The sequence below is a fragment of the Diadema antillarum genome, unplaced genomic scaffold (assembly GCF_040938485.1).
Source record: "Diadema antillarum isolate AM-2024a unplaced genomic scaffold, OU_Dant_1.0 seq00000665_RagTag, whole genome shotgun sequence".
NCBI lineage: Eukaryota > Metazoa > Echinodermata > Echinoidea > Diadematoida > Diadematidae > Diadema > Diadema antillarum.
Genome location: NW_027271576.1, coordinates 163,674 through 178,358, shown reverse-complemented (window position 1 = coordinate 178,358; position 14,685 = coordinate 163,674). Strand labels below are relative to the sequence as shown.

The window sequence follows — 14,685 nt, the reverse complement described above, 5'->3', positions numbered from 1 at the left end:
CGAGTCGGGAACTATTCGCGAAATTAACAACACGCGAAAATATTACCTTCCAAAATGAATCCCTCGCCTTGATGATACGAACATTTCAGTACTAGTATACCATGTCACGGCTTACCGAACAGACCATACTGGCTAAGCTTGTTTACGCACTAGCCCGACCAGACGCTGTTACTACGCTATGCGACGTACCATGTACAGCGACTGGGCTGTGTATAGTTACTTATGCACGTCCACGTCTACTTACGAATACTGTAGAGAGCCAATCCATTATCGCAAGGGGACCACTCGTCAGAAATCTAGCGCGATGGACTTAACTACTTCAAAAATGTTGAATTCTAACTTACTAGTTCGCAGAGTTTGGCAAGTCTTTTTCATGCAGTGTGTAACTAGTATCATTCTTATTTGCTAGGAAGTTGAAAATTCACACTTTCTTTGCCACTTCCTATTTTCTCTGGTCCCCCAATCGCGAATTTAACCATTCGCGAAAATGTGTGACAGCGGCAATTCGCGAAAATTTATGTACGCGAAAATTATAGCGTATACAGTATTTGCTTACTGTAACATAGTATAGTAGCCCTACTACATATCGACCACCTTCTTTTAAACCGACCGCGTATAATTCGCGCACTAAACACTTAATACGCACTTCTCTGCGCGCAAAGCACATAAAAATGGATTGGCTTTGAATGTAGATGAGGATGGTGTGGGAAAACGCGATAATTCACTGTTCATTAATGGTTTTAATCAAGGACAAAATTTCGAATGAATATTTTCACCGAATCGTAATGACAGCACAATGTAATGTCTATGGAAGTTTCTAAAAGGCTTCTAAAAAGCTTCGTACAACATGGTGTTCAATACAACTCGGTTTGCGTGCATTGTCAATGCAAAAACAGCGGTCGATCCTAATATCGCGATTTACCGCGGGGAGCTGAAACAAGGCCATGCAAGTTCGTCGACGATATTTTTGCACTGAAACTTCGAATCGAAAAGGGAACAACAGCATTTGATAGAGCTGGATTTTCTCAATCACGTAGGTCAAGTTTTTTACGTGAATTTCAGTGTTAAATATTCTTATCAAGCAAATACTGTAAACATTAGACGGTCGATGAGTACATGTAGTAGGTCCAACCCTACTGTGAGTGCAATTAATCCAGATACACAAACTTCCTCAGTTCCTTCCAAAGAGGTGAACTGGTTCACCCCACAAAGCCACACCAGAAAACATGGCAATGATAGTGACCCCTTGCTGATTCACCCCAGGTGAGTAGCAATACCAGGTAGTCAGCAAATATTATCAACCAGATACTGGGTCAGAGTGCCATACAAAAAAAATGCACACACACTCATTTAAATAAAAAAAAAAATGCACACACACTCATTTAAATAAAAAACAAATACAGTAACACAAAAAGCTGTCAACACTAGAGAATGAGAGCCCCAAGATGTTTGAAGAATGACTGCATTCAAACAGCATTTTATTATAACTTTATACAATATCTGTATGCCAACCTGGCATACATGAAACCTCCATTCAGTGCCCACTGCTCTATAGCACGAGTCTAGTTTACACCCTGCATGCCAGAGAATGTCCAAGAGATTGAAACAGTAATGATGTTGACCATTTGCATTGATATCAAGAACTAAGACCAAGAATACATGAAAATCTTGTAGGAACAAAACCAGTTTTCCTATACTGTACACATGTAGTATTGTATGTTTGTTAAAAACTGGTTGATGCAATTTTTTTTTCTTAACGAGGGTAGTCCGCAATAATAATGAAGTCCCTTTGTTCGACGTTTCCTATACCCATAAACTTGGTTATCAGCGCGTGAGTGGTTAAGCATGACATCAAATCACGCAACAAAGTAGTTTGAAAATTGGTTTGTGAATAGCTAGACACATATACGCCTCAAGGAAATATCTGATCAGTCTGTGTATGAGTCATATGCAGTGCGAGTCACAGAAGTACATGGTGGTGTATGCCATGGTGGAGAAATGGCAGCATCTACCAGGTCAATTGTGGCCATTCAGAATTTTGGTAGGAGAGTCTTTTTCTCTCTTCATAGACGTGGTGGTTCAGAATGACCAGCATTGCACCCCATTTTTCACTTGTCACTGACTCTGCTTTAAAAGATAGTTCAAAGGTCTTGCAGTCATTGGTTAAAACTCTCAATGCTATTCTCATGTTGGGTTAAGTACAATTTTCCTTGATTATCGCACCTGACAGATTCTATTGAAATCACCTGACTTTCTTTGGCGAAGATCAGTTGGGGCCTACTATTATGTGCTTGCTGACACTCTGATGTCAATGTTACTTATACATAGGTCTGTATGAATAACAACATTTCAGGCAAGGGCTTGTGTAAAAAACTGCACACAGCAAAGCGACTATATGACTTTAAATACTTTACAGTATCTGCCTATCACTTTATGCTTAAATATTTTACAGTATATGCCTATTACTCAGACTTTCCCATGCCAGGTGCTCTTGGACTATTTTCAAGCTATGATGCCTTCAGAACTTGAGATAGCGCTCCTGTCTTCAGTCATAATTAAGATTGCTCATACACATGCCAAACTTAAAGAATATGAAACTGTACCAATACACTTCTGTACCATAAAACATGGGGAATTAGATTGTAAGATGTGCTATGGGTCTTCTGCTGCATTGGGATTTTGTCAATACAGAGTATTTACTTGTTGCACCTTGCACACAGCAAAGAGGTACTAGGCGAGCCTCGCATACACATGTACCTCCATGTACATACTGAAGGAAAACAGGTATTTGTGACTCTGCACACTTCAAGATAAGAGGGGGCGACTTTAATAAATCTCTGTACACACGATTCAAATATTTTGCCCAATTGAATTCAGTCTTGGCCATTTACTTCCGGTACCACATGGTGATAGTCTTTGACCGCTTGATTTTTTTCTGAAGCTGCAGGACACCATATAGAAGAGCTTCAGCAGATGGAGGGCAACCTGAAAAACAAGATAAAAGGTTACATGCTATTACAAAGCCTTCATGACCAATTCTACTCTTCTGTTACTTCAAGAACACATAATATTACACATGTACTTTTGACATAATTCTCTCTTTGTTTTATACTTAGGTGAAACAAAAACAACAACAGAAAACCAAATGAAAAAAAAAAAAAGATGATTGTGACCACTTTCATAAATCCCATTTAAAATGTCATTACAGACACTCACTGATAAGTGATTCTTTCATAAATACATCAGCACACTGTCATCCCCTGATATCCTATCACATCAAAACCTACAGGGATAGTCATACCCTTTCACTGTGCATATTTCACATCATGCAGAAACTAACTGAGATTTGATGGAACAAACCATACGTATAATCAACCACAGTTAGTTGCTGTTCTTTTAAGGGATAAACATTTGACAATACACAGCTGTGACTGAATAACCACAGGGCAATTAATGGTCAAGGTTCGAGGTTGCTGGGTCCAAAGTACCCTTGACTATTCAACTATTTGCAACCTACAGTTGAGACTCGCATTTTAAGTAGCAGCTCTTACATATGCATCCACTGCACAAGATTTTGTAGAGAATGACAAATATTTTTTCACAGATCATCCATACTGTCTGATGCATTATGTGCTAATATATTACTGTATTCTACAATGTTTGCAAACAATTTTCAAATAACATAGTCAAATCAGTGAAAGTGACTCTGCATCAAGGTGAAAAATTAAAAATCACTGAGGGAAGAACTTGAATTCGCAGAAACTTTGACTTACAGAATGGAGTAAGAAGACATTTTTTCCATGTCGATTGAGAAATTTACTCCAAGTCATTGGCAAAAGTAATTGCAAAATTGATTTCTTTTAGTGAAAGAATAGTGAAAGGTGAAAAAATTAAAAATCACCGAGGGAAGAACTTGAATTCTCAGAATCTTTGACTAACAGAATGGAGTAAGAAGACGTTTTTTCCATGTCGATTGAGAAATTTACCCAGTCATTGGCAAAAGTAATTGCAAAATTGATTTCTTTTATTGCAAGTTAAAAGTACTATATAACACCTTAACAGATCCTTGTAATTTGACTGGCTGTTGGATATTGATCATTTGTCCCATTTTACTAAGTTACATCATCATTCGAGCAATTGTGGCTCCATATACCGTGCAATCTTGGATCCATGCAATTTGCTCTACATTTGTATTGCATGCACGCCAAGAGCCCAGCACACTACGTACGTAAAACACTTGCATTTGCAGAGTGCATGCGATCAAGCATATTAACGAACAGCACATTAGTGTCTAGCGCTCAGCACTCTCTTATCTCAGATCTCCCACATTTTCTTTTGTTTCTAACTTCATAATACATCAAATGACAAGGATCTATTTTTAAGGTGCAAGATATAAAACAAATGATAAATATTTCACTCATGCAATGGACAGAATATTTCATTCAGTGAAAGACGGAATTATTGACCCATTCAACTTGGCTGCGCCTCGTTGAATGGATCATTTCATTTTTCACCTCATGAAATATTCTGTCCATTGCACTCCATAAACATTTATTATTTGTATACCATTGCATACCAACCTGGTACGTAGATGTCAACTGGGATGATCCTATCACAGCCCCTTACCACAGCATACGAGTAGTGATAGTAGCCACCTCCATTTGCACAGCTAGAAGGAACAAAACATATAAATGATATTTGATGGAGTGAACAAGGCCATCTAAACCACACAATTATTGCTATTGCACTCAGTTTTGCAATGGCAACAGGTAAATAACCAATTACAGTGGATACTGAAACCCATCTTGGTGAAAAACAAACAACAAATAAACAAACAAAGAGAAAAACCTTGTGGTCTCTTTATAGAACTTATTTAGGGAAAGTTAGACACACTACACAATGAGTTCATAATCCAATCTTAACACCAGTGTGGCTCTGATGGGTGTGTGATGCTCTGCACAAAGTACTCACACGCCAATCAATGTGCATTTCTGTCACTTCAGTGGACTCCCATTACAATGAAGTCCTCATGACAGGCAGTTTTCTTTCGTTATATCAAAATTTTGTTATAACCAACCAAATACACGATAAAAATGCATAGAGTGGATAATTTTTTACTTCGTTGTAACTGGAATTTCATTATAACCATGTTCGTTATAACAGGAGTGCACTGTATTGTCAAAATTGATGGAGCTAGCACAAAATCTTCATTTAACCCATTGAGGACAGACTGGTTTTGCTACAACACGCATTTCCCATAGACACCTGCCCAAGTTTACTCAGGACTCGTTATCAGCGGGTTAATTAGGGATGCAGCTTAATGGAGTCTTTTGTCTACAATGTTTTTCATGAAAAAGCATTTCATGATATGCAAAATTTCTTCTTTGCAAGACACTGTATTCTTAAAAATATTGGTTTCTCTTGAGATGGAAATTTTTGCATAATTGCTTATTTGTTATTTCTTATTTCATTATCATTTGTGTGTGTGCGTGTGCATGCTGGGCCAATTTCAGTGAACTTCCCATGCACACAAATTCATGGATGAGCAAATCTCTGTACAAATGTGAGTATCTCCTTTAAGATGTTAGCACTGGTTTTGCTGTGGTTCAGCAGAGTACAAAATCTGTGAAATGTTAACAACCTAAAGTACTCCATGTTTAGTTTCAGGGTAGGTCTCTCTCTTTCTCAGCTAAAGACTGAGCTGAGAATGACCTTGCCCAGGTTTAGGTTGACAAAACTACTTAATACTCAACGAGGAAATTTTTACTTTAATATTATTTTGTTCTATCACCCTTTTTTTGTATAGATATGAATATGGTTCTTTTTAAAAGGCAGCCACAATCCTTACAGAAAAAAAAAAGAGTTCCCTTTGCTAATATCATCATTGCTTCTATCATCTTCTCCTCCTTGATACATATATCTTGCGTATTGCTAGCACAATTTTCTATCTTTTCAATCTTCATCTTTGAATGTCTGGATTGGTTGTTATCGGCTACTCTGCATACTGCTCATGATACACACAACTCACCTTCCCATTGAAATAACCCATCGAGGCTCTGGCATCTGGTCGTAGACCTTCCGTAAAGCGGGTGCCATCTTGTTTGTCAGTGTTCCAGCGACGATCATCACATCAGCCTGCCGAGGGCTGGCACGGAAGACCACACCGAATCTGTCCATGTCGTATCGCGGAGCAGCAAAGTGCATCATCTCCACGGCGCAGCACGCGAGACCAAAAGTCATAGGCCACAGGGAACTCTGACGGTTTCAAAATTGATTGCTAACATATAAACCACATAATCTTAATGCAAACACATTGTACATCCTATTGACGAGGACTCTTATTCATTTCTTTACTTTCCTGCTTTGATCTATATTTATTGAACTTTCCGCCACTTCGTAAGATTTTTGTTCAATTTGCTGTTTCTAAACATTCATATTGGCATAAAATACAAAGACAAATTTATATAACCATATTTATGATATTAGCATTAAATATACAATGTAAAAGGCAAGTAGGAATGCCCTGAGATCATTAATAATAAATACTTTTCAACCCCAAGGTTTTTATTGCACATGAAATCAATCTAAGTATTCCAGCCATAATTCTATGAGGTTTCTCAACATGCAGTATCAATTTGTTATGAAGGTTTCTTTATGTGTGTGTGTGTGTGTGTGTGTGTTTTATGTTCAGGCAGACTATCAAGATATGCACTTAAACTTACCCTTCTTGCCCAGTTTATGACATCATCAGCCTTGGCAACTACGAAGTCTGCTGCATTGTTCATGGAAAAGCCACCTTTCTTTGCAGGTACAGCTGCAGAGCTCTGTTGCCTGTATGGCACAAGGCTGTGTCCAATTGAAAGGGGGATCGAAAAGGAGCACACAGTGAAGAAAAATCTTGTTTCAAACTGTCAAGTCCCATGAAATTTATCAAAATACAAAACAGGAGAATTACTAATCCTAATGTGTACATTGTGCCTAACATGTAGGGTCTTATCAGAGTTCAAGTTTTAATTTCAGCTGTTCTTATCCATTGCTCAAATTAAATAATTCTGGCATTCAATCTTGACCATGAAACATTTTGAAAATCTGACCACATTCTGTCTCTTTCTTTCTTTCTTTTTTTTACTGTACAATCATAAACAAACAACATATGCTCAGCCACAAGGGCTGATCTTTAAGTGTTGTACAAAACTATTTACTAAATAATGGATGAATTAGAACAGCCACTCACACAATCAACAATCTCTTGCACCACTAAAGAGCAGAGGCGTAAAAACTCACTCGAAATTGGCAAAGTAACAGAAAATGGGCCGAAGCCTCACCTGGTGCACTGGGTAGGGTTTGGGGTGTTCTTCTGTTCATGGAGGGACCTGGCGGGCTGCGACTGTGAGCACACTGCGGGCAATGTCCTGACCGGGAGACTGGAAAACCGCCCCAACAATGCAAGTCGGCTGATCATCGTGCTCGCCGCTACAGCAATTAAGAAGATTTAGATATTAAGAAAGATCTACTTTCTTGAGAACAGAGATACAGAGCAGTTTCCTTGCCACTCGTCACTTGTACACATGTAGCTGTTATCCCTGAAGAACCCCTAAAAGGTGCAGGAAAGACTTAGAACTTCGTATCCCCCTCCCCATCTACACTGTAGTTTTGCTAAATAAAAAAAAATAACAAAATCAGATAAATTTATTCCATTTAGATCATAACAATCGCGAGAATACATTTAGAGTAAACAACCCTGTTTGTAGCAGGCTTTGTACAGGGTGCCTATTTGTAGCTGGGGGCATTTCATTCATTGATTAAAAGGCCCAATCAGGTGTTACAACTGTACTTCCGATAACACTTGCGACTAACTCCTGCTTGTGTTCTAAAGTGGGACTAGGCACGCATGATGTTTATTTGCTGTTTTATTGATGAATGTAAGTGCCCCTGCCAGAAATAGGCACCCTAAAGCAAACAAGGTTGTTTACTCCATGCAATACGATACCAAATTTGTAGCTACAGTTGTATACTACAGAGATCTGATAGGACATGCCCAAAGAAGTTACACTAACAGGCAACTTGCATTGGGACGCCCTGATACAATTGAACAGTTTGAATACGATTGATACAAAAATTATCCACAAACATGATGTACAAACAAACACAAATACACACACACACACACACACACACACAAATATATAAGCAAGGTACAGGTTCACAGACATTACAATAAAAGAAAGAAATCCACTATATACAACCCTAACCTGGGCCCTCGTTAGCTAATATGCATGCACAGATGCACATTGAAATATTGAATTGTTAAGAGTTGCATATTTGCAATTTAAACTGCAACAGGTGATGTAGAATTCCACTAATAGGCAAGCCTTTTTAACCCTGGGGTGCTCCGTTGTACACAGGTATGCTGCTGATAAGCCTGTTGCTATCTCCTAGCCATGACACCTAGCGCAAGCGCAGCTGCACGTTTCATATCCATCAAAAGAACAGTCGTCGTTCTCAGATTCCGCTTGACTGAATCATGGACCTAATATAACATGGACTATTCATGGCAGTCTTTCTTTGATGTAATGATCGTCACCGACACCTGATTATGTGCATCTTAATGAGTACATTCAGGTGTCTTGACAATAACAATTGTGTAATCATGTATCGTCACTAACAAAAGAATCGTTTCCCTCATTTCAGTCTTGTTTCGCTGATGTGCTTTTTTTCAGACGGAAATGTCTTTGGATAAATACAGATGATGAGGAGCAGCAAACCTGAGATCATTACAAATTTTGTGCCAAAAGATGGGTAATTGCTGATTCGCACGTTTTCGCTCACGCATAAGACCTTGCCTAATGGAAAGATATACACTGTATCTGTTCTCTACCATTACCGTCCCTTTTTGCTCTGGAATAAGCTGGAGAAATGTGAAATATTGAGATCACAAATGACAATCATTCTGCTAAAATTTTAGCTTTCTTTTAAAAACGGCCTGCTTCTCCCAAGCAAAATTGTTTGAGGTATCACTTCTTAACATACACCACAAGTGCACATTCACTTTACTTGATTTTTGTGAGTTATTTTCTTCTGCGCATATAGTTTGAGATTTGTCGAATCTCCATCTTGTTCTTCTCCCGGCTTGCTGGCAGCTGTGACGATCATGGGATCAAAGCAGTGAAGCATGCTAAAAATGTCTTTTGTGTTACTTTTGAGATGTACGGTTGATTAAATTAACGATACAATGAATGTCTGTGTGTATTAGGTCCATGACTGAATCAAGGAAACCATCAATTTGGACAGAAAGACTATTGGAGGAACCAAATCTAAATGTCCCACATCATAAGTAGTCAACAATTTAGCCCGACCAGATGCAGTGCAAACTGAAAGCATGGTATGACACTTGTGTACTGTATAGTGACAGGGGCTGTGTAAACCATTGTAGTGATCAACAATTGAACTAGGGTTCCTACAAAGTAGACCTCTACATCTGTATGAATTCAAATTGAAGCAAACTCATTTAAGTTGGATTTTCTGCGTGATACTGCCCCGTACAAGTCGAAAAATCTTACTGTCCGCAGTCCAAAATGCTTTGCGTTCGGGCTGGTCACAGTTGTAACGTTAGAAACCCATGCTTTTGCACACAGTCGAATTTTGGCACTTGAGGTCGAATCTTGGTGCAGGTTTTTTACACACATGCTTGTAGGTCTTTAATAGGTTGGTACACTGTAGGTTGTTTCCTGGCTGCTCATGTGCAAAGCTAGACAGAAAGATCTATCTGTCCGGAGGAGTCTTTTTATCTTTGTGACATTATCGCTCTCCTCGGAGCCAGTCTCCTCCGCAGAACATATCCCCAGCGATCAGATAAAATTTACAGACCAATCTCTCGGTCAAATGCAAAGCCTACTGACATACATGTATACTGTTTACAACATAGTTAGAACATTTGTAATCATTAACTATCTCAAATGAATTGCATTTTGTTTATTAAGTCTAGACAATAAAATCATGAAAATGGGTTTGAATTATGACACATTTCCTCAGGCTCATGCGCAGGGATGCCAAGTTCAAAAAAATTTTATGAGTGAGATTTTCATGATTCGGCATCTCGGCATGCGAATGTGCGCGCGAGCGAGGGTGTGGGAGGGGTTTTTCCCCACTGTGGCCTCCCACGGTAGGGAGCGTTTTTCAATTTTTAGCTCTTAATGGTGCAATCAGGTGCACACTTAAGTGACTATTTTTAACTTATTTTGAAAGACAAAAGGGAAATATACCTTCATTTGCAGCTTAGCCTTATCACTTTAATTTTTCTGAGCTATGCTCATTATCATAGGCCCTAGTTGCAGACTTCGCCTGATGCCTGAGAAAAATGGGTGCCATGCGTGAGATCAGATGGCCCCTAGTGGCCTAGGTATAGTCAGGTATCCTATTACCGAACGGTATCCTATTACCGAACGCGTACTTTGTCAATGGAGCGCGTACAACAACTCGAATACGCATTCATTGCACTACGCGCTGTTATCTCACAGGGGAAGCCATACAGTGCCGAAAATTGCTAAACTGCAGCAAAAAACAAAACAAAACGTAATTTACCTCAAATTTACGTAATAATTGCTAAAATTTCGATGTTCGTTGTCCTGCGTTAATAAACATTGACCAAAAATGCAATGTACAATTTTCCCCATACAGAGGGCGCACGTTCGGTAATACAATACGATTTGCGTCGGTAAAAAGAGACAATTTTTGTGGAAGGGTTATTTGAAATACGGATTTTTTCTAGAAGTTGGCTTATTTTTCAAGTATTTTCGTTACAGCTAAAGTCATCAGCATTTCAATTATCTATAAGGATATTTTTGGCTGAATTATTGCATAATGTTGCCCGTTTGGAGCAATAAAACAAAAATCGTTCGGTAACAGGATACACCTCCATACTTAGTAGCTCTGCATGCGACAATCACAATTGCTCTGGTCATATTTTCTCCAGTGAAGGTCTTCCACACAAGTTTATGGTTGGCAGTAACCCCGTCGCGGGGCGCTGTAACACAGTAACCCTTTACGGTACGTATTTGTCCGTATGGGGTCGCTGCTGCGGTTAGGTTGGCAGTAACGGTTAGGGTTGTGATAGGTTTTTAGGTTTAGAATAAACAGTGTGATGTGAGGATTTATTTGGGTTAGGGTTTACACTCAGTAATTTACTAGGATCTACAGTACGTTCTAACAGTAGTTAGATCCTACACCATTAGCATTGTACACAGGGACATACACATGCCATCTATTTTTTAGTGATTTTACTACTGTACAAGCGCTTGATGAAAACGCACACACACACACACACACACACACACACATTATCAGCTCAGTCAGGGCATCAAAAGTTTCAAAACATTACTGAATGCTAGAACTGTCGAACTGAATCTTCGTGACGGGTTGCATAGCCCTTTAAGAAGAGAAAGAAGAAGACGAAGAAGAAGAAGAATCTACTCACAATGTAATTTGCACGCAGTCGCCATGTTTCCCGCACTGTTTTTACATGGGAAGTGTGTAGTCTTCTTCGCGACATCGAAGTTTTCGTAACACTGACAAGGCATTGTCGTAGATGGCGCTAGAGCAGAGGCAATGAGGGACTGTGCGAGAACGATCAACAATACCATTTGGTTGCCTTCTAGTCGAGTAAAAAATAAACAATAAAATCTAAAATAGTCATTAGTATAACTTCAGTAATGATGTATGATATGCGATGGGAAAATTCAAATCATGGCATACATTAGTATGAAATTCAGCAGACACTGCACAAAAAGTTTTGTCATTTTGTGAATGCATGAAAGAAAACCTGGAAAGAATGTCGGTTGAACGTCGTGGGCATTAATTGACCTGTAAAGATAGGAAAACAGCGGTATGATTTTTTTTTTTAATGTTTTATTAGAAGAGTCATGAAGAATCACAATATTTACAGAATGATTCGCATGATTAAAATAACAAGTTTACAGTATATAAAACGGGAAGTTGCCTGTAATTAATTACGACAAATTTCTCAATCATTTTCTAGTAAAGGTTATGCTATAAAAGATCGTATTTTGAGTAAAGGATTGAAGACATTATTACAGTTATTGTATTAGCTTTATCAAAATTTTGTTCTGCTGGTTTTCATGAAAGACAACGGCCACTATAACAAACTTTATAAAGTCAACAATACAGTCAACCATAATAAACTCACAATTAATAAATATGCTTTTAGATTCTTTTAATAGAATCACTGCACTGCTATAATGCTAATTCTGACTTCATTATACTTCGAGGAGGAGAGATTTTGCTATCACTCTCATTTCGTGTGCTAAACAATGATTTTGTTTACGACTCAGAGTCTGGAACAGAGACAGCTGGTATGGGAATTACGAGATAAAACGCTATATACATAACAGAATTGATGTAAGTTATCATTTTCATTCATCCATTGAAAAAAAATGCTTACCTGTTACAAATAACGTTAACTTTGTTTTTCATGCTTTGTGACTAAACAGAATATGATGTGAATTATGATGGATTGCACTAATATCTACAATGGTCGAACGTTCACAATTATGATAATACTCCAGAAGAGTTTTCAAACTTTTGCCCTTGACGGCGTCCGCCGTTGCTTCGGATTAGTGTTGCCCAGGTCGACGAGACTTTGAGGAGCAAAAAGACACTTCCATCATGCTCATCTCTGCCAAACTGTAGATGATCAGCTCACGATATTGGACATTTTTTTTCTTTGAATGTTCTTGGTAATTCATTTTATAAAAATGAAAATAAAAAATATGATATCATGATTTTACTTCATCTTTATAATACCAGGGCCGGCGGATCGTTTTCAAAAGTGTGGGGGCCCACTTCCGGGTTTCATGAGTTTATTGCCACTTACGTACTTCCGGGTTAAAAAAAAGCGGGGCCCAAAGTGATGACACCTTATATGTATTCCTTTGTATGATGCACAAAAAGTGTGGGGGCCCGAACCCCCACAGCCTCCGCCGGCCATGAATACTATAAATCTGACCTATTGGCTATAGAGTGAGAGACTGGTATATAGTCCTGCAGCAAAATATTCAACTCTGAATCTAAATGCGCCTTTGAAACAACAAAACAACAACAACAATAAGGGGGTATCTCACTGAGCGGTGAATGCTTACGAACGTTGCGAATTTTGGATTCGCCAACTTTTCTGACGAATGTTGGCGAAAATCAGGGTTTGCCTCTGCCATTAGCGACATTTTCTTGAACTGCATGTCCCAAAACTCATTATAGTCCTATATACAAAAATAACGAATGGTGTTTTACCTCTCAAAACAAACAAAAAACAAAAATTTCCTATAGTGGAGGAGCGGGGAGGGGGGGGGGGGGGGGGAGGGGCTGCTGGCCGACGGGCATAGAATCTCCAGACGGCCCCTTGGAACGTAATGGGTCAATTTCTTTACTCACTATTTTGGGGGAATTTTAAGAGGCAAGGATATATTTTATAGTCCGGTTGCAATGAGTTTCTATAAGTAATGGAGGCTCGACAAAATCCAGTCAAGGGTCCTGATCACTGACGATTCTGAAATTATTGTCAGGTGTGAGGTGATGTGTGTGTGTGTGTGTGATTTTGTTTGTTTGTTTGTTTGTTTGTGTGTGTGTGTGTGTGTGTGTGTGCAGGCCGGTAACTGGGGGGTACCCCCCTAAGGCGTTGCTCCTTGGTATTGCTCGGTATAGGCCTAGGCCCTATAAATGACGGAACTGATGCAAACTTGCCATAAAAAGGTCCACTTTTTCTAATTCTTGCTTGTTATGCTGATAAAATCCAGAAGTGCCCCTCCCCCACATTTGAAAAACGTATAGCGCCGGCCATGGAACGTTTCACAGCCCAGGTCCTGGATATATGATGGGCTATATGAGTTAGTCATACCAGTCAAAAGTTGGACAAACATGACAGTGATAATATTGGCAGGTCAGTTTGTAAGGCCACCTAGAGATGATTATGGCTTACTGTCTGTCCATCACCAACTACAATAGCCAAACCAAAATACATAATGCAGTATAAATATATTCGTTATCCTGTTTTCATCCCAAGGGAGGAAAGTAAGCCCTATTTTTCCCTTGGGCTAAGGATTCTTCATTCACTTTATGAAGCTTCAATACACATAGATGTATTTGTAGGAGGAGAGGGAAGAACGATGAAAGGGAAAGAGAAAAAAAATCTTTATTCTTAATTTAACCATCACTATACGATGTTGAGCAGGTGAGCTGTATCACACAACAGTAACATGTCGTAGAAGGGGAAATAAGTTTTCCAATTATTATACATGTATTTTGCGACGAAGGAAAATACCTCGGGATTTCCCCTGGAAGACAACGAATGGACTATAACCTACGCTTGCTTTGTCCAGGGATTCGAACTGAGTGTGATCCAAAGAAATTTTATCTAGGTCTTTGATACAATGGGATCGAGGTGCTTTCCTCTCACCTCCCTGATAATATCTAAGTTTAGTATAGAAGTATGCTATGTACAGCACTCGATGTTTACACGCGTGCGTGCGCGTGCAAGGGCCTTCGATGAACTGGCGGACGAGTGAAGTGCGTCATGTATACTGTATGGATGTACGTATCGTACACTGTGTGTGTGTAAATTACGATAGGAGGAATTACGGAATCAAAATAAAAAATAAACAAAGAATAGACCACCAG

The 14,685-nt window shown here is 39.0% G+C and overlaps 1 protein-coding gene across 1 annotated transcript; it reads right to left on the bottom strand.

Annotated features, from left to right (window-relative positions):
- Window positions 1–1,493: 1,493 nt before the first annotated feature.
- Window positions 1,494–7,467, bottom strand: LOC139736841 (NADH-quinone oxidoreductase subunit B-like). The gene is made up of 5 exons (XM_071647504.1): window positions 7,326–7,467; window positions 6,723–6,846; window positions 6,029–6,255; window positions 4,581–4,669; window positions 1,494–2,985 (listed from the first exon to the last, which is right to left on the bottom strand). Exons 1-5 carry the CDS (start codon window positions 7,460–7,462, stop codon window positions 2,888–2,890), a joined length of 675 nt encoding a protein of 224 aa, XP_071503605.1. The 5' UTR covers window positions 7,463–7,467; the 3' UTR covers window positions 1,494–2,887.
- Window positions 7,468–14,685: the final 7,218 nt, after the last annotated feature.

Excerpts from the sequence above, each read along its gene's own strand:
- LOC139736841 (XM_071647504.1), bottom strand. The coding sequence starts at position 7,462 with ATGATCAGCCGACTTGCATTGTTGGGGCGGTTTTCCAGTCTCCCGGTC. Across the intron at positions 6,256-6,722 it reads TCATAAACTGGGCAAGAAGG|AGTTCCCTGTGGCCTATGAC; the intron begins GTAAGTTTAAGT and ends TGAAACCGTCAG. Across the intron at positions 2,986-4,580 it reads AGTTGACATCTACGTACCAG|GTTGCCCTCCATCTGCTGAA; the intron begins GTTGGTATGCAA and ends CTTGTTTTTCAG.